Source organism: Salmo trutta, chromosome 12, assembly GCF_901001165.1.
Source record: "Salmo trutta chromosome 12, fSalTru1.1, whole genome shotgun sequence".
Taxonomy (NCBI): domain Eukaryota; kingdom Metazoa; phylum Chordata; class Actinopteri; order Salmoniformes; family Salmonidae; genus Salmo; species Salmo trutta.
The window spans coordinates 30,475,921-30,494,328 of NC_042968.1; the positions used below are offsets into that span (position 1 = coordinate 30,475,921).

Below are 18,408 nucleotides of genomic sequence, written 5' to 3' on the forward strand. Positions count from 1 at the left end.
TGTAAAATTGCGTTAATAAGACCTCGGAAAAACTTCAATTTATGACAGATTTCTTGATTTATCTTAGATTCATTTGGACTATTTTAAAGAACTGTTTCTGGCAGCGAAGAGGCCTCCAGTGGTCAAAAGTCAGTTTTAGCATGGGCAGAGCCATTTTATTTATTTGTTTATTTAAGATTTATTTAACCAGGAAGGGCTCATTGAGATTTGAAATCTCTTTTTCAAGAGCGTCCTGGTCAAGATAGGCAGCACCAAGTAATTTCACAATTAAAGACAGACATGAAAAACTACAAGTAATCTAGTAAAAACCATAGAATTCACAGGAGTATAACAAAATCATAAATCAGGAATCCTTCATCAGTGATTTAAAAACACCAATCAGGACAAGTTCTTCCAGTTTAAAAGTATTTGTTAAGGCGTTCCAAGCCGATGGAGCAGAGTACATTAAAGCCCTTTTACCAAATTCAGTTCGGACATTTGGAACAGTTAGCAGGATAAAGTCTTGCGAATGAAGAAAGTACCCACCACATTTCTGAACAATAAAAATGGCCAAATAAAATGGTAGTAAACCCAAAATGGCTTTGTAAATAAAAGTATAACAGTGAAGGGCCATTGAGCGCTTCCAGCATTTAAAAAATAGTCAAAGTAGTCAAATAGGTGGGGATTTTTATGGTTGTAGCCTCAATGGTGCAGCCCATGCTGGCACAGACACTACGATGGCACAGATATAAAGATGTCTCCTCTATCCATCTATTTTCCTGGCTATGTTGTTGCTACGGTGGCTCAAGAGGGACAAACAGTAATATTGCCGCTTTTTTCTTTAGGGAATATGCGAGCACAGACGTTCGCTTCGCCTAGCCGAGTTCTGCTAGGAGTAAACTAAACATATGTTTGCGGATGCCTTAACGTTTAGAGCGTTGGGCCAGTAACCTAAAGGTTGTTGGATCGAATCCCCGAGATGACAAGGTAAAAATCTGTCATTCTGCCCCTGAGCAAGGCAGTTAACCCACTGTTCCCCCGGGCGCCGAAGACTTGGATGTCGATTAAGGCAACGCCCTGCACCTCTCTGATTCAGAGGGGTTGGGTTAAATGCTGAAGACACATTTCAGTTGAAGGCAATCAGTTGTACAACTGACTAGGTATCATCCCCCTTCCAGTGCTAGTATGACTTCAGTGTAGTTGTTGTGAATATATTACAACACTGCCATCTAGAGGTGAAATACTGGCACTAGATCTTCACTAGTGGGTTTTCTATGGCTCTCATTAGACAACATGATAATAACATGACTTGTCTGCCTCAGCTGCCGTACTGAAAAATAATAAACTCCATGAAAAGTGCAACTTCAGCTATAACTTTATTTACTTACAAAACAATAGCAAAAGTGTCTTGCAGATAAAACATACAACATAAAAAAACAACCAATGACGGCCTACCCCGGGCGAAACCCGGACGACGCTGGGCCAAATATGCACCACCCTATGGGACTCTCAATCATAGGCGAATGTGATACAGCCTGGATCAGGACCACAATGTTCTGATAAGTCACCAGAATGTCCTGACAAGGTTTCGGGTTAAGGTTAAAGTTAGGATTTTGAATAAGAACACATTTTTACTCTCCAAAAAGTCCAGGAAATTCACAAAAACAAAGCTGTATGACTGCGTGAGATACTGACAGAGTATGCACAAAGTTCCACAGCCCAACTCCACCCAACTTGTCCCCAGCAGCCATGAGCAGATGACTGCTACACGGGTGGAAGGCAACAGAAAAGATACGACTCTTCACCACCTTAGCTACTCCTTCACTCTTACTCAGCTCCATGCTCTTCAGAGTACTACGGTACCTGGAAACGTACCCAATGTAATGTCAGCCTGGCACAGGTTAGGGTTTTACACATCTATACATTCAAATCAATACAGGACGTCCATTAAATACAAATACAATAATGTAGTTTGTCACAGAACACTTAGAAAAAGGCCAAATGCCTAACCTCCCTAATGAAAAGCAAAAGTGCAAATATGGCAAGCAATAAACTCGTTATCAGATCCATTCGATTGAATCCTGTGGAATCCTGTGGAATAAAATAAATAACAGTAAATGATCAGCGAGAAGAGTGAACTGTAAACAGCTCTGAACATACAGTAGAAGATTTGCTCATGATGATAAATAAATGTGCTACCTACCATCAGACTCTAACTAAATGGGACTTTTAAACTGAAATGATTATAAGCCAAGACCCTTTCAAGTGTAGGTAGTATCTTGGGTTGTGTTTGTAAAGTAATGTCTTGATGGTAGAGTCAGCAATGCACAAGTAAACAGCAGTATGGGCTGACTTCCACAACTTACAGACTGACTACACCGCTTGCGTCGCGTGTGCGATCATTGCAAAATAAATTTAGAAATCTATGTTATTCAATTATTGCACCCACACTGCTAACACGCGCCAACGAGTGTCTGCATTGCCAAGGGCTAAAATAGAAGTCAGTTCTATTTCTGATGCAGAGTGCAAAGCGCAATGCTAAACTTCTCTGCCGTTGTTGTGCTGTAGCTATCACACAGCATCAGCGAAGTGTACCGGAGCACATGCAGATACTCTGTTGTGGAATCGTCTTGAATAACGCTCATCTGAAATATCTATGGTTCATCCTGCTGTACAACGCAATGTCATATTGCTGAGTCTCAGTGCAACACAACTGTGCATTCTGCATAATTCAGTCTTGTCGACTGCGACAATTAAGGAAATTGTATAAAAGTTAATTATCTATATGCAGTGCAAAGTACAAAGAGATAATTGATGAAAACCTGCTCCAGAGCATTCAGAACCTCAGACTGGGGCGAAGGTTCATCGACCAAAGTATTCAGACCCCTTCACTTTTTCCACATTTTGTTATGTTACAGCCTTATTCTAAAATTGATTACAATTATTTTGTCCCCCCCTTATCTGCACATAATGACAAAGCGGAAACAGGATTTTAGAAAATGTTGCAAATGTATTAAAAATAAAAAACAGAAATATCTTTTTCACATAAGTATTCAGACCCTTTGCAATGAAACTCGAAATTGAGCTCAGGTGCATCCTGTTTCCATTGATCATCCTTGAGATGTTCCTACAACTTGATTGGAGTCTACCTGTGGTAAATTCAATTGATTGGACATGATTTGGAAAAGCACACACACACCTGTCTATATAAGGTCCCACAGTTGACAGTGCATGTCAGAGCAAAAACCAAGCCATGAGGTCGAAGCAATTGTCCGTAGAGCTCAGAGACAGGATTGTGTCAAGGCACAGATCTGGGGAAGGGTACCAAAATTTCTCTGCAGCATTGAATGTTCCCAAGAACACAGTGGCCTCCATCATCCATAAATTGAAGAAGTTTGGAACCACCAAGACTCGTCCTAGAGCTGGCTGTGCGGCCAAACTCAGCAATCGGAGGAGAGGGGCATTGGTCAGGGAGGTGACCAAGAACTCAGTGGTCACTCTGACACAGCTCCAGGGTTCCTCTGTGGAGATGGGAGAAACTTCCAGAAGGACAACCAGCTCTGCAGCACTCCACCAATCAGGCCTTTATGGTAGAGTGACCAGACGGAAGCCACTCCTCAGTAAAAGGCACATGACAGCCCATTTGGAGTTTGCCAAAAGGCACATAAAGACTCTCAGACCATGAGAAACAAGATTCTCTGGTCTGATGAAACCAAGATTTAACTATTTGGCCTGAATGGCAAGCGTCACGATGGGAGGAAACCTGGCACCATCCCTATGGTGAAGCATGGTGGTGGCAACATCATGCTGTGGGGATGTTTTTCAGCGGCAGGGACTGGGAGACTAGTCAGAATCGAGGCAAAGATGAACGTAACAAAGTACAGGGAGATTCTTGATGAAAACCTGCTCCAGAGCACTCAGGACCACAAACTGGGGCGAAGTGGCCCAGAATGTCCTTGAGTGGCCCAGCCAGAGCCCAGACTTAAACCCAATTGAACATCTCTGGAGAGACCTGAAAATAGCTGTACAGCAACTCTCCCCATCATACCTGACAGAGCTTGAGAAGATCTGCAGAGAAGAATGGGAGAAACTCCCCAAATACAGGTGTGCTAAGCTTGTAGCTTCATACCTACGAAGACTCGAAGCTGTAATCGCTGCAAAGGTGCTTCAAGGTACTGAGTAAAGGGTCTGAATACTTATGTAAATGTGATTTATTCAACAACAACAAAAAAATCCAGTTATGGGGTATTGTGTGTAGATTGATGAGGGGAAAAACTATGTAATACATTTTAGAATATCACTGTAACTGTCACGTCCTGACCAGTATAAGGGGTTATTTGTTATTGTAGTTTGGTCAGGCAGGGGGTGTTTGTTTAGAGTGTTTCGGGGTTTGTTGGGCTATGTTCTGTTTTGAGAGGGGTGTTTGTTTAGAGTGTTTCGGGGTTTGTTGGGTTTTGTTCTAGTATGTCTATTTCTATGTGGTGTTTGTTGGGTTGACCTTCAATTGGAAGCAGCTGCTCCTAGTTGCTTCTAATTGAAGGTCCTATTTAAGAGGGGTGTTTTTTCTATGGGATTTTGTGGGTAGTTGTTCCTTGTTTAGTGTTTGTTGCACCTGACAGGACTGTTTCGTTTTGTTCTTTTTTTTATACGTATTTAGTTGTTTCTCCTTCTTCAAATAAAAAGAAGATGAGTATACATATTACCGCTGCATTTTGGTCCCATCCTTACGACAACCGTGACAGTAACCTAACAAAATTTGGAAAAGGTCAAGGGGTCTGAATACTTTCCTGAACGCACTGTGAATATAAATATATATATAAATAAATATATATATATATATTCACACTACCAGTCAAAAGTTTTAGAACACGTACTCATTCAAAGGGTTTTTCTTTATTTTTCCTATTCTCTACATTATAGAATAATAGTGAAGACATCACAACTATGAAATAACACATATGGAATCATGTAGTAACCAAAAAAAGTGTTAAACAAATCAAAATATATTTTATATTTGAGATTCTTCAAATAACCACCCTTTGCCTTGATGACAGCTTTGCACACGCTTGGCATTCTCTCAACCAGCTTCATGAGGTTGTCACCTGGAATGCATTTCAATTAACAGGTGTGCCTTCTTAAAAGTTAATTTGTGGAATTTTTTCCATCTTAATGTGTTTGAGCCAATCAGTTGTGTTGTGACAAGGTAGAAAATAGTATACAGAACCCTATCCCTATCCCTATTTGGTAAAAGATCACGTCCATATTATGGCAAGAACAGCTCAAATAAGCAAAGAGAAACGACAGTCCATCCATCATTACTTTAAGACATGAAGGTCAGTCAATACAGAAATGTCAAGAACTTTGAAAGTTTCTTCAAGTGGAGTCGCAAAAACCATCAAGCACTATAATGAAACTGGCAATCATGAGGACCGACACACGAATGGAAGACCCAGATTTACCTCTGCTGCAGAGGATAAGTTCATTAGAGTTACCAGCCTCAGAAATTGCAGCCCAAATAAATGCTTCACAGAGTTCAAGTAACAGACACATCTCAACATCAACTGTTCAGAGGAGACTGTGTGAATCCGGCTTTCATAGTCGAATTGCTGAAAAGAAAGCACTACTAAAGGACACCAATAATAAGAAGAGACTTGCTTGGGCCAAGAAACACGAGCAATGGACATTAGACCGGTGGAAATCTGTCCTTTGGTCTGCAGTCCAAATGGGAGATTTCTGATTCCAACTGCCGTGTCTTCATGAGACGAGGTGTGGGTGAATGGATGATCTCTGCATGTGTATTTGCCACCGTAAAGCATGGAGGAGGTGTGATGGTGTGAGGGTGCTTTGCTGGTGACTGTCTGGGATTTATTTAGAATTCAAGGCACACTTAACCAGAATGGCTACCACAGCATTCTGCAGCGATACGCCATCCCATCTGGTTTGTGCTTAGTGGGACTATCATTTGTTTTTCAACAGGACAATGACCCAATGCAACTCCAGACTGTGTAAGGGCTATTTTACCAAGGAGAGTGATGAAGTGCTGCATCAGATGACCTGGCCTTCACAATCACCCGACCTCAACCCAATTGAGATGGTTTGGGATGAGTTGGACCGCAGGGTGAAGGAAAAGCAGCCAACAAGTGCTCAGCGTATGTGGGAACTCCTTCAAGACTGTTGGAAAAGCATTCCAGATTAAGCTGGTTGAGAGAATGCCAAGAGTGTGCAAAGCTATCAAGGTAAAGGGTAGCTACTTTGAAGAATCTCAAATATAAAATATATTTAGATTTGTTTAACACTTTTTTTGGTTACTACATGATTCCATGTGTTGTTTCATAGTTGTATTCACTATTATTCTACAATGTAGAAAATAGTACAAATAAAGAAACACCCATGAATGAGTAGCAATTCTAAAACTTTTGACCGGTAGTGTATATAAAATAAAAATAAACAAACCTTCCCTATGCCATTTTTTTTTTTAAACATACCCCTCCCCCAAAGTAGTTTTACAGCCCTCCCCTATTTTGGACCACCCCAACCCAGTCAATTTCAAATTGTCCCTTATCACTGCATATTGTCTTTGCTTGAATTGCCCTGCTAATGCATTGTTCTTCTCAGACCATTTGAAATAAAATTGTAAAGACGCTTCTCAGGAACACACACTTTATTTCACGAGAATAGGCCTTACCATTGCTGAGATCTCATTAAGTGATCGGAAAGGTTAAAAAGGTCACAGACAGGTCAATGTTACTCCTTAGTCTACAATGGCACCAAATCATCGGTCTTAATTCTTAAATTCAACAAGTTTCGTCAAATATCTAAAGATGGTGATCAATTGGTGTGACATTTTCAGGGCTGATGTAAAACAAAGATGGTTCAAATCAAAGTACAAATGTAATTAAAATGCACATTAGCCAGCACAGAATACATAATTACAGTAATTTAAGCCCAATAATTGAAGGTAGGGTGGTCATATTATTAACAAAGATTATTTCTTTATCTCTGCATGTGTATTTGCCACCGTAAAGCACAATTTCTGAAATTACCCCCACAGCCCAACATACTCAACACTTCTCACTAAGTCTGAACCGTAACACAGTAACCTACTATTCCAATAAAATAGAAGTAAGCTAAGGTAGGCCTACAGTCGTGGCCAATAGTTTTGAGAATTACACAAATATTAATTTTCAAAGTCTGCTGCCTTAGTTTGTATGATGGCAATTTGCATATACTCCAGAATGTTATGAAGAGTGATCAGATTAATTGCAATTAATTGCAAAGTTCCTCTTTGCCATGCAAATGAACTGAATCACAAAAAAACATTTCCATTGCATTTCAGCCCTGCCACAAAAGGACCAGCTGACATCATGAGGTTTGATGATAGCTTCCCTGTGGCTCAGTTGGTAGAGCATGGTGTTTGCAATGCCAGCATGGTGTGTGCAATGCCAGCATGGTGTGTGCAACGCCAGGGTTGTGGGTTTGATTCCCACGGGGGGCCAGTACAAAAATAAAAAAATGAAAGGTATGCATTGACTACTGTAAGTTGCTCTGGATAAGAGCGTCTGCTAAATGACTAAAATGTAAATGTAATGTCAGTGATTATCTCATTAACACAGGTGTGAGTGTTCATGAGGACAAGGCTGGAGATCCCTCTGTCATGCTGATTGAGTTCCAATAACAGACTGAAAGCTTCAAAAGGAGGGTGGTGCTTAGAATCATTGTTCTTCCTCTGTCCATCATGGTTACGTGCAAGGAAACACGTGCCATCATCATTGCTTTGCACAAAAAGGGCTTCACAGGCAAGGATATTGCTGCCAGTAAGATTGCACTTAAATCAACAATTTATCAGATCATCAAGAACTTCAAGGAGAGTGGTTCAATTGTTGTGAAGAAGGCTTCAGGGTGCCCAAGAAAGTCCTGCAAGCGCCGGGATCATCTCCTAAAGTTGATTCAGCTGTGGGATCGGAGCACCACCAGTACAGAGCTTGCTCAGGAATGGCAGCAGGCAGGTGTGAGTGCATCTGGATGCACAGTGAGGCAAAGACTTTTGGAGGATGGCCTGGTGTCAAGAAGGGCAGCAAAGAAGCCACTTCTCTCCAGGAAAAACATCAGGGACAGACTGATATTCTGCAAAAATGTACAAGGATTGAACTGCTGAGGATTGGGGTAAAATCCTTTTCTCTGATGATTCCCCTTTCCGATTGTTTGGGGCATCTGGAAAAAAGCTTGTCCGGAGAAGACAAGGTGAGCGCTACCATCAGTCCTGTGTCATGCCAACAGTAAAGCATCCTGAGACCATTCATGTGTGGGGTTGCTTCTCAGCCAAGGGAGTGGGCTCACTCACAATTTTGCCTAACACAGCCATGAATAAAGAATGGTACCAACACATCCTCCGAGAACAACTTCTCTCAACCATCCAGGAACAGTTTGGTGACGAACAATGCCTTTTCCAGCATGATGGAGCACCTTGCCATAAGGCAAAAGTGATAACTAAGTGGCTCGGGGAACAAAACATCAATATTTTGGGTCCATGGCCAGGAAACTCCCCAGACCTTAATACCATTGAGAACTTGTGGTCAATCCTCAAGAGGTGGGTAGACAAACAACAACCCACAAATTCTGACAAACTCCAAGCATTGATTATGCAAGAATGGACTGCCATCAGTCAGGATGTGGCCCAGAAGTTAATTGACAGCATGCCAGAGTGGATTACAGAGGTCTTGAAAAAAGAAGGGTCAACACTGCAAATATTGACCCTGTGCATCAACTTCATGTAATTGTCAATAAAAGCCTTTGAATCTTATGAAATGCTTGTAATTATACTTCAGTATTCCATAGTAACATCTGACAAAAATATCTAAAGACACTGAAGCAGCAAACTTTGTGGAAATTAATATTTGTCATTCTCAAAACTTTTGGCCACGACTGTACACCCGAGTTGGATTACATTGTAATGTTATTTTTGGTGTTGAGGAAAAACTGCAGAAAATAATTAGCCTAGGCACAGAAGAGAGTGAATTGCCTGATATGGGACACATTTTCAACACACTGGTATTTAGCCATGATTTTAATGATTGTAGGGCTGTAGCCACTGAAATCTGGTAGTTTTTATTTGAAAGAATAAAACCATCAATCACAAAATTCGCTGTGGGTACAATACAGCCAATGAAAGAGCTAAACTACATGAAAAGCACAACTTCAGCTAAATATATAACTTTATTTAAACTAACAAAACAATTTGATAGAAAACAATGTGCAACAATAGCAAAGGCATCTTGCAGAAAAACACCCAAACAACTTATTTTGGTCTATTCTAAGCATGTGTTCTGGGCCCGTATCATTAAACATTTTAGAGTAGGAGTGCTGATCTACGATCAGTTGAGCCTTCCAGATCATAATGAATACGAGGGAGGGTACCTGATCCTAGATCAGGACTCTTACTCAGTTGTTTTGTAAACAATGGCCCAGGTTTCTCCTCAGGCAGTGAACACATACAGGCATCCTGCTCTCAGTCGGTGAAGACGTACAGCCGTCCGGAGGCGTTACCCCCCAGTAGAGCGTTCCTGGTGGGGTGGAAGGCTGTGACTGAGAGCACGGTGGTCATCTCTGGGTCCTGGAAGAAATGCTGGAGCTGCCCACTCTCATGGAACACCTGGATAGAAAATGATATACTTTATTGTCCCAGAGGAGAAAATTGTCTTGGACACGGTGCCCCTGTATACAAAATATATGAAACGTTACCCATACCATGCATAGCCACATAATCCAGAACTTGTACATTGACCTTACACGTCCCGTTAGGGGAATAGTAACACGACCTCAGATCTTACTTATTGTTGTTGAGGTTCGATGATAGACGTGGGAACAAAGGAGTGCTTATACCTGGACTCTGCGAGGCCGCTGCATGCTGCCCACAACGAAGCAGTCGTCCCTCTTGGGGTCCCACATCGCCTGCAGCTTGGACAGCCAGCGCCCTGTGATCAAGTTCTGTCTGCAAACAGGGACAAAGGAAATGGATTCATCAGCATTACACAAAGACACTATTACAAAGACTCCTGGATTTGCTGGCTGATGTCTATTGGTATAAAGCACACATACTAGAAATAACACAGGCATTGGCGAGTAAACCAATGCAAACAGAGGTTGCGGGATCTTTCCAATGTTTTTTAATTTATTTCATCTTTATTTAGCCAGGAGAGATAAAACACTATTTCTCAAGAGAGACCTGGTCAGTTTTGCTTTCTAAATGTGATAGTATAATGAATTTACTGGATGGAGGTCAGTAGCGGAGCTCTGGAGGTCAGTTCCGAGGTGTCGTAAATCCTGAAAAACAAAGTAAATTTAATTGCTAAACATTTCAGGTTTCAAGTATTGGACAATATGCTTAGTGCAACTTTTAAAACACTTATTGTAGCACATAAGCAAATTATTTATTTGAACTTCATAGTCATTTAAAAAACTTTAATTTTTTTTTTTTTTAAATCTCTTTACATATTTTAAATGTCCTAACATCTTACTGTGGCATGCAGACTCACCTGATGTTGTTGTCTAGGCAGGTGGTCACTACTCTGTTGCCAGTGCCAGGAGAGAAGTAGGCACTTGAGATGCTCTTTGAGTGACCATAGAGCTGGGAGACTGGCTTGCTCGACGACGCCTTCAAACATCGAGCATCGTAAATGCTCACAATACTAGAGAAAAATCAAAACATCAATATCAGTTTTAGCAACATAAAAGATCAATGAAATAGAAAGTGGATTTCCTTAATAGGACTATACTATAAGCAATCATTTTGCAAACTTGACAAAATACATAAATCAACTTATTAAACCATAGGATTGTCTCAAGGCTTGTATAGAGATTGCTTGCCATAATGACATTGGTCGACCTGATTGGCTGACATATTGCACATCATAGCACTGATTCCCATTTTGTACCTGTTCTCAGCAACCATGATGTACTGCTTCTGAACAGGGTGGACATGAACACAGCGAACCGTCTTGGTATCCAGGCTATGGAGGGACTCATGAGAGGTTCTGAGTAAAAACGAGACAGACCAGCATTAATAAGGCATTAGCAATAAGCTTTTGACTTATAACACAATGGCCAGTCCTTGTACAGAGAGAAAATCAAAACGATGTTACTTTACCCTGGAGTCCGCCTGTCAACGATGGCAACGTCTCCGTACCAGTCCCCGGTGACCAGCGTCGAACAGTCATGTGACAGGAAGTCAAAGGTTCTCAAGCCATCCTTGATCCGATACACCTAGTTGGAGAAAGGACAGAGATAACGTAACAAAGACCAAACAGGGAATCTAAAATCTGATATGTGTGTTCAATTCCCACTGGGGTCACAAATATGAAAATACATGCACTCACCGTTTTGTGTTGCTTTGGAAAAAACTGTTTGCTAAATGCCATATATTATCATCACTGCATGGTACCTCATCAAAAACGGCTTTCTCCACGTCTGTGCTCCGTAGCGTCCCGTCGTAGCTGAGGGTCAACAGGTCTGTAGGATGTGACCTGGAGAACGCCATGCAGGCCACCGGCCGGACGTGTGGCTCAAATAGCAGCACGCCCTCATCCCCCATATCAGAGTCCTGAGAAAACAAGCAGCACGCCGTTGTCGTATTCACAACAACTGGGAACTCGGAAATCTCAGACTTCAGCGCGTTCAAAACAACTGGGAACTAAAAAAAAATAAAAAATAAACTAGCTCAGACTGATTTTTTTGAACGGTCATCCAACTCGGGCCTCTTTCTAGAGCTCCGACCTGAAGATCACTGATGTCATGATTTGACCTTTTATTTTTCTGAGTTTCCAGTTGTTTTGAACACAGCAAGAGTCCTGAGGAAACAACAAACGGCAGCACGATATCACCCATACCAGATTCCTGAAAGAACAACAAAAACCAAATAAGCCCAGTCACACATTAACTCTACAGCATCCAGCTTCACTGTGTGTGTGTGTACTCACGAGGTTCCACAGCCCCACTCCACCAAACTTGTCCCCAGCAGCCATGAGCAGATGACTGCTACACGGGTGGAAGGCAACAGAGAAGATACGACTCTTCACCACCTTAGCTACTCCTCCACTCTTACTCAGCTCCATGCTCTTCAGAGTACTACGGTACCTGGAAACGCACCCAATGTAATGTCAGCCTGGCACAGGTTAGGGTTTTACACATCTATACATTCAAATCAATACAGGACGTCCATAAAATACTACAAATATATACATTTGTCACAGAACGTTAAGAAAAAAGGCCAAATTCCTTAACATTCAAAATGAAACTTACTCTTCCAGACCCAACTCCTTCTTTTCTTCTTTGATTAAATCCTGTGGAATAAAATTAAAAAACTGTAAAAGAACAGTGACGCTGCAAACAGTTATGTGGAACATAGGACTGAAGAGTTAGCCTGGTCCCAGATCTGTTTGTGCGGTCATCCCAAATGTTATGGTCATTTTCATGCCAAATGAGTTGGCAAGATCGCACAAACAGATCTGGAATCGTGCTAGAGAAAAGTAGGTCATGGTGAACAAATGTGCAACCTCTGTCCACAGCTTGAGAAGCTCAGGTGGCAGTGAACTATCCTCCTCCATGTTGATTGGCTTCATACTAATGGGACCCTCTGGCTTCCTGGCATGTTCAATCTTTAGTAAATACACGTCAACATAAACAAACAAACCATTATCATGAGAAATAAAGTAGCGTTTCAAGATTAAAATGGAACAAATGTGAAAAGTTGGCTTTTCTGTGTAGTGAAGTACAATTTCTTAACATAAGAGCCTATCCTATTGGTCAGTTACTCACGTCGCATTTTGCTATTGGTCAGTCACTTACTCGTTCGGCTTCATAATAAATCCTGTGTGGTTCCGGGGGCAGGGGGAGTGGCTTTGCTTCCTTCTTCTGGATTCTCAAGGACTTGGTGCGAGGAGGCAGTATCTCTGTCCAGGCTACCTTACTGTAGTGAGCCAAGACATTAGTTACATTGTGTTAGAAACAGAAACGAGTCACACTGACATTCTCTATCCAAGCTGGCCATAATAAATACATTCTGTATGCCATAAGTTACAGAAGCTCATATGGGCCTTATGTCCTAAAGGGATTAAGTATGTATAATGGAAGCTCATTTACTTTGTACTGAGACCAAATTCGACTGACCAATGTAAGTACATACACGGTACACAGGAAACATTGAAGTAAATATTTTCAGTCATTGGTACAAATGTTGAATCTGTCATTACTTTAGTTTCTGTCTCTTGAGACCTCTCTGTGTTTTTTCTGGTTTCAAATCCTGCTTGGCCTATTGAAGAAACAATAATATGTTATTCATTTCACCACACAAAGTGTTTCAGTAAAATATGCATAAGTAGATACCATTTAAACTCGGTTCTTCAACAAACTAACCTCAAGCAGTTTTATGGAGGACAGGAACACTTGGTTTTGTCTGATATTTTCCAACCGTTCCAATTCATAATTCGATAGACTTCCAGGCTGTATCTGCAATGTGAAAACAAAGAGTAAAGTGAGATCACCAACAGGATTGTATTCATTCATGCAGTTTTCAAATGTCTCCTCTTGGACCCACAGACGTTTCACAGTATTGTTATAGCCCTGAACTAGCTCACCTGATCGCCTAAACAAGGGTTGTGTCCTCTGCTCAGATGTATGCCACAACGCCTAGATCGGTAATTTACATATCAGCTAACTACATAATATGTTGTTATAGCTATCTGGTGTCAGACGGCAGTCAATGACGTGGCACACAACCATTGGTTGATGCATGCAACGTCTGAGCAGGGGAACATGACCATTGGCTTGATCATTTGTTGACAAGTTGAACCGAGTGTGCTAGCCCAGGAATAGTTCAAATACGTGGAATACCTGGGGGTCGCCGAGGAGATGTTTGAACACCTCTGCATTAGTCCACATATAACATATGAACATGGGTCTACCGCGGGAGAAACCAACGTCTTGACCATTAGACCAAGAGGAAATTCCCTATTGGCACTAGAACCGACTGATTTTGAAGTCGCAGGTGGGCTACCCATCACGTGACCATGAGCAACCATGACCGACTCAAGTCCGCTACAGTCACCCCCTTTGATCTCCTGCCCCACGACAGATCAGGCCCCACGTTGGGGATAAGAACTGTTAGACCAAGAGGAAATCCCCCATTGGCCTGAAGGCTGAAATAGATTTTGAAGTTGCAGGCAGGGGCTACCCATCACGTGACCTTGAGCAACCATGACCGACTCATGTCCCCTACACATACGCCGTAGCAAACGTTTCGCAACGGAAAAGAAAAACAAGCATTTTTTATTGGACAACTTGGAGGTAGTCTCTCCCTGATTCAATATTATACAATCAGTTCACTTCTGTTTGGTGCCTAATGAAACATGACACCAAGGTTATTTGGCCTAAATACTGTGTGTAATGAACACTTACATTCTTGTCTTCCTTCTCCTCCTTGACTTTTTCAATGATTCCTTCCACTTTCAAAGGAAGTGCTTTTCTCTGAGATAAATTGCATTTCATTGTAAAGTACTAGCATTGCCCAGTTTTAGCCCATTATACACACAATTGAGACAAACAACCATACATGCACACATTCATTGAACTTGCACTTTGGAATTGCATCATGGATCAGTGGTCATCATATGGGTGGACACACTTACCTTTCTTTTCGTTCCTTGATTTTCTTTGAAGCTGGGATTTGGTACCAGTACCTCATCTGGGGTGAATTTCTTGGGTTTGCACCCCTCTTTTGCTGAATGGAGTACAGGGACACCATTCTTGGTATTCGCTGGCTTCATTTCCTACAATTAATGTTGGGATGCATTTCAATTTAGTAATGACTTAAACAGGTTTATAATTGATCATAAACTTAGCACAGTGGTATCTTCAGCTAGATAGCTAGCTAGCTCCGATAAGGCTGGAGGTCCGGGGAAGAATGCTAGTTAGGTGCCCAAGGAAACTTCAGGTGCACATGGGCGGGGAATTTACAATACTACAGTAATGTGACTGCATAAAAAGTAATCTCAGAACCTGGAAACATATCTCGCATGAGCGCTAGCAGAGACGAAGATGGGGCATCACTAGCTTCTATAACCACAAAGTTATAATATCCGCCCATTTCTACAATTTATCTTTTTAGAATTTGATTTTAAACATAACCATGGACTGCTAACCTCATACCTAACCTTAAAATTATGACCGAAAGCACATTTTTGTAGCCAATTTTGACTGTGGCTGTGGAATCTGACTGGAATCTAACTTTGTGGCTAAAGAAGCTAATGGAAACCACGGATGGGCGAATAGACGGTCGTCAGTAGTTACTACAGCCACAAAGTTATAAAGCTAAATTCACCATAATTTCAGGTCATTTAATGCTTAAAAACAAAACACATGAATGAGATATTCGGCTACAGAGGTGCTATTTCTTATCGATCTCTACAGTTTACGTCCAAAAACAAATTATGTGAAATGACGTAAACGAATACTGAGTTACTGGCTAACTGCACTGGCTAGCATAGCTAACAAACTAGCTACGGTCGCTGCGCACATGACGTCGATGAACCACCAAAGGCAAACCCCATTTCTGTTAAAAATTGAGTAAAGGGCAGTAGATGTTCTTTCGTGCCCAAAGTCGACCTTTAAAATCTTATTTTAAATCTAACATTAGCAGCAATGTTAACCTTAAATTAATAAGAAAAAGCGAATAATTATTTTCATACATTTTTACAATATTGCAAATTCTGACTGTGCTATCTAGTGGAAACCCAAATAGTCAGCGATAGATAATCTTTGGCGCTAGTCAGCTGCTTCTCGATGTCTGAGGAAAGACAAGTTAGATAAAACAATGCATGCTGGTCCTAGGTCTCGTTTTAGTGGTTATGGTACATTACAGTCATTGCAACCTACCATTTCATTGATCTCCACCCACCCAGGGCACCAGTCCATGCATAACTAACCCAATGTTTGTACAATTAAGTTATGATTGCTTGTCACTAACGTTAGCTACAGTATATCTTACACCATTCATAGACGCTAAACTGCTTTAACGATATCTTCAAATGTAACCGCTGAAAACATCCTGAGAAGGGTTTGCCATAGATAGCTACATATTAGCTCTTGCAAACCCTTCTCTGTGTGTAGTGATTTCAGCCGTTACATTCGCGAACTACAATTCTGATGTTATGTTTTCATGTTTAGAAACTTCAATAATCTTCGCTCTCAAAACGGTTTTCGGAACATATGCTGATATGCCCCTTATCTTTCGTGAAGCGAGAAAGCGTCTTTCAAGAAAAATACACACCTTACTGTAGCAGTTTGGAACAGATCCACAAGCTATGTGCCTCTAGTTGACAAACTACACGTCCTCCCCAGTTAAGCTTAAACACAGGTGTTCACAGAACACTAGATAGTTAATTAGCACAGGTGGCCACCTATGTCTTCCATAAATAAGTGATGTAACATGGAGATATGGCTGTCTGGGAACACTAACCCTTTGAAGGTGTGTTGTAATTTAACGTTTGTATTAATATATTTTTTTCCTTGCCGATATGAAATATACGTTCCTTGTGTTTTAAAAAACGTACCGCAAGCGATGAGTGTTAATGTTTAGAGCAAGTGTTGGGGCTCTTAACAAAACACCCCCTGTCCAGAGATACTACTATCATCAATAGGCGCTAAATCAGTTACCTCTGAATGGGGTCGCTAGCTATATCAGTAGCTAAGTAGGGTTAACATTGACCTAGGTATTTGACAAAAGCAATATGTCCCAACAAAAAAAATGTGTAATGGAAACGGAAGATGGGAGTCATTTTCTAAACATTACATTTGTATCCGTTGGACTGGGGTGGATTTTTAATCTGTCAAACCTTCTTTATTGCAACAGATCTGATGGAAGCGGTGTTTATCCTGACTTTCAAGAATGGCTGAATTGATTCGCCTTGCTTTTCTATTTGGCTGGCAAGTTTTAACATCCAATTATTTCAGATCTTCATGAGTGCAAGTTTCACCATGGCACGGACCATGCCGATACGTTGGCACATGAGATGTATTAGAATATGGCAAATATTAGTCAATTATTGCATTCTATCCATGCTGTTTTTTGCGGGCTACCTGCAGTTGTGTAAAGTATTTAAGTAAAAACAAATTTAAAGTAGTTTGGCGTATCTGTACTTTACTATTTGTATTTTTGGCAACTTTTACTTAACTACATTCCTAAAGAAAATGTACTTTTTACTCCATACATTTTCCCTGACACCCAAAAGTACTCGTTACATTTTCACAGGAAAATGGTCCAATTCATACACTTATCAAGTGAACATCCCTGGTCATCCACTCTGGTCTGGCAGACTCACTAAACACAAATGCTACGATTGTAAATTGTGTGAGTGTGCCCTTGGGTATCCTTCAATAAAAGTTGAAGTAGAAATTATTTATACATTTACTATTTATACTTAATGTAATTGCTAAGGTATACTTAACACTTAAGTATATTTAATACCAGATACTTTCATTTGGGTCATTTTCTATTAAGGTATCTTTGCTTTTACTCAAGTATGACAATTGAGTACTTTTCCCACCACTGGCTACATGGGACATGAAACAGATAGATGGGAGGGCATACAGACTGTCTGTGCAATTTGCCTAAATGGGTAATGGAAACGCTTCAAAATCTACATTTATATTCGACAGACGTGACGTCATTACGTCCAGCCGTTTTAGTCGACACCCTAGCAGGCAATTGTCTATTTTCTACACGAACTCTAAAATGTTGACAACAACAAAAAATATCACTGGACAAGTTAATGGAAACATAACTTGTGACTCACTAGCAATATTTCATGGGTAGTTGTATATGGATAGTTCTAAGCGATGGTCCTTAATCTTACCTGCAATATGTAGTACAATTTCACAATCGCGTTCGGAAGATTTGGTTCTTCCGAAACCCTCAGGCAAACCGAGTCGCAGATACTTAGCTTGCAAGCTAGGTCCGAACAGCTGTTTGTTTTCTTGAATCACTTGGTTGATGTATCCTGCACCACAGAAAAACACTTTCCCGCCACGATGGTGTTTTGTAACAAACCCCTCCCCTTTGTTGTGCAAGATAATTCACAGCAGCTGATTGGTTACTATATTTTTATATAACAGAGCAGACACATCGCTTGGGGCACATTTGTTTATAAAAAAATTAACCAGGGCTCAATATAATTTTGCTTTTCATGTGCCAATGAATTTGGGGGTATAGCTCTTAGGAATATGAATATATATATATATATAAATAAATAACTATATTCCTAACACATGGAATTGTGTAGTAACCAAAATAGTGTCAAACAAATCCAAATATATTTTATATTTGAGATTATTCAAAGTAGCCACCCTTTTAGCCACCCTCTTGGGATTCTCTCAACCAGC

At 40.8% G+C, this 18,408-nt stretch overlaps 1 protein-coding gene across 7 annotated transcripts; it reads right to left on the reverse strand.

The window, feature by feature from the left end:
* Positions 1 to 9,068: 9,068 nt before the first annotated feature.
* Positions 9,069 to 18,069, reverse strand: LOC115203332 (WD repeat-containing protein 76). 7 transcript variants are annotated; one of them, XM_029767937.1, is made up of 16 exons: positions 17,883 to 18,069; positions 14,658 to 14,798; positions 14,428 to 14,496; positions 13,387 to 13,479; positions 13,224 to 13,282; positions 12,820 to 12,940; positions 12,528 to 12,629; positions 12,274 to 12,314; positions 11,952 to 12,108; positions 11,417 to 11,575; positions 11,123 to 11,238; positions 10,911 to 11,009; positions 10,512 to 10,664; positions 10,246 to 10,299; positions 9,859 to 9,967; positions 9,069 to 9,628 (listed from the first exon to the last, which is right to left on the reverse strand). In XM_029767937.1, exons 2-16 carry the CDS (start codon positions 14,793 to 14,795, stop codon positions 9,485 to 9,487), a joined length of 1,614 nt encoding a protein of 537 aa, XP_029623797.1. In that variant the 5' UTR covers positions 14,796 to 14,798; positions 17,883 to 18,069; the 3' UTR covers positions 9,069 to 9,484. The 7 variants fall into 7 exon arrangements, with proteins under 7 accessions (XP_029623797.1, XP_029623798.1, XP_029623799.1 ...); XM_029767938.1 differs by lacking the exon at positions 17,883 to 18,069 and adding an exon at positions 16,298 to 16,380; XM_029767939.1 differs by lacking the exon at positions 17,883 to 18,069 and adding an exon at positions 15,717 to 15,801.
* Positions 18,070 to 18,408: the final 339 nt, after the last annotated feature.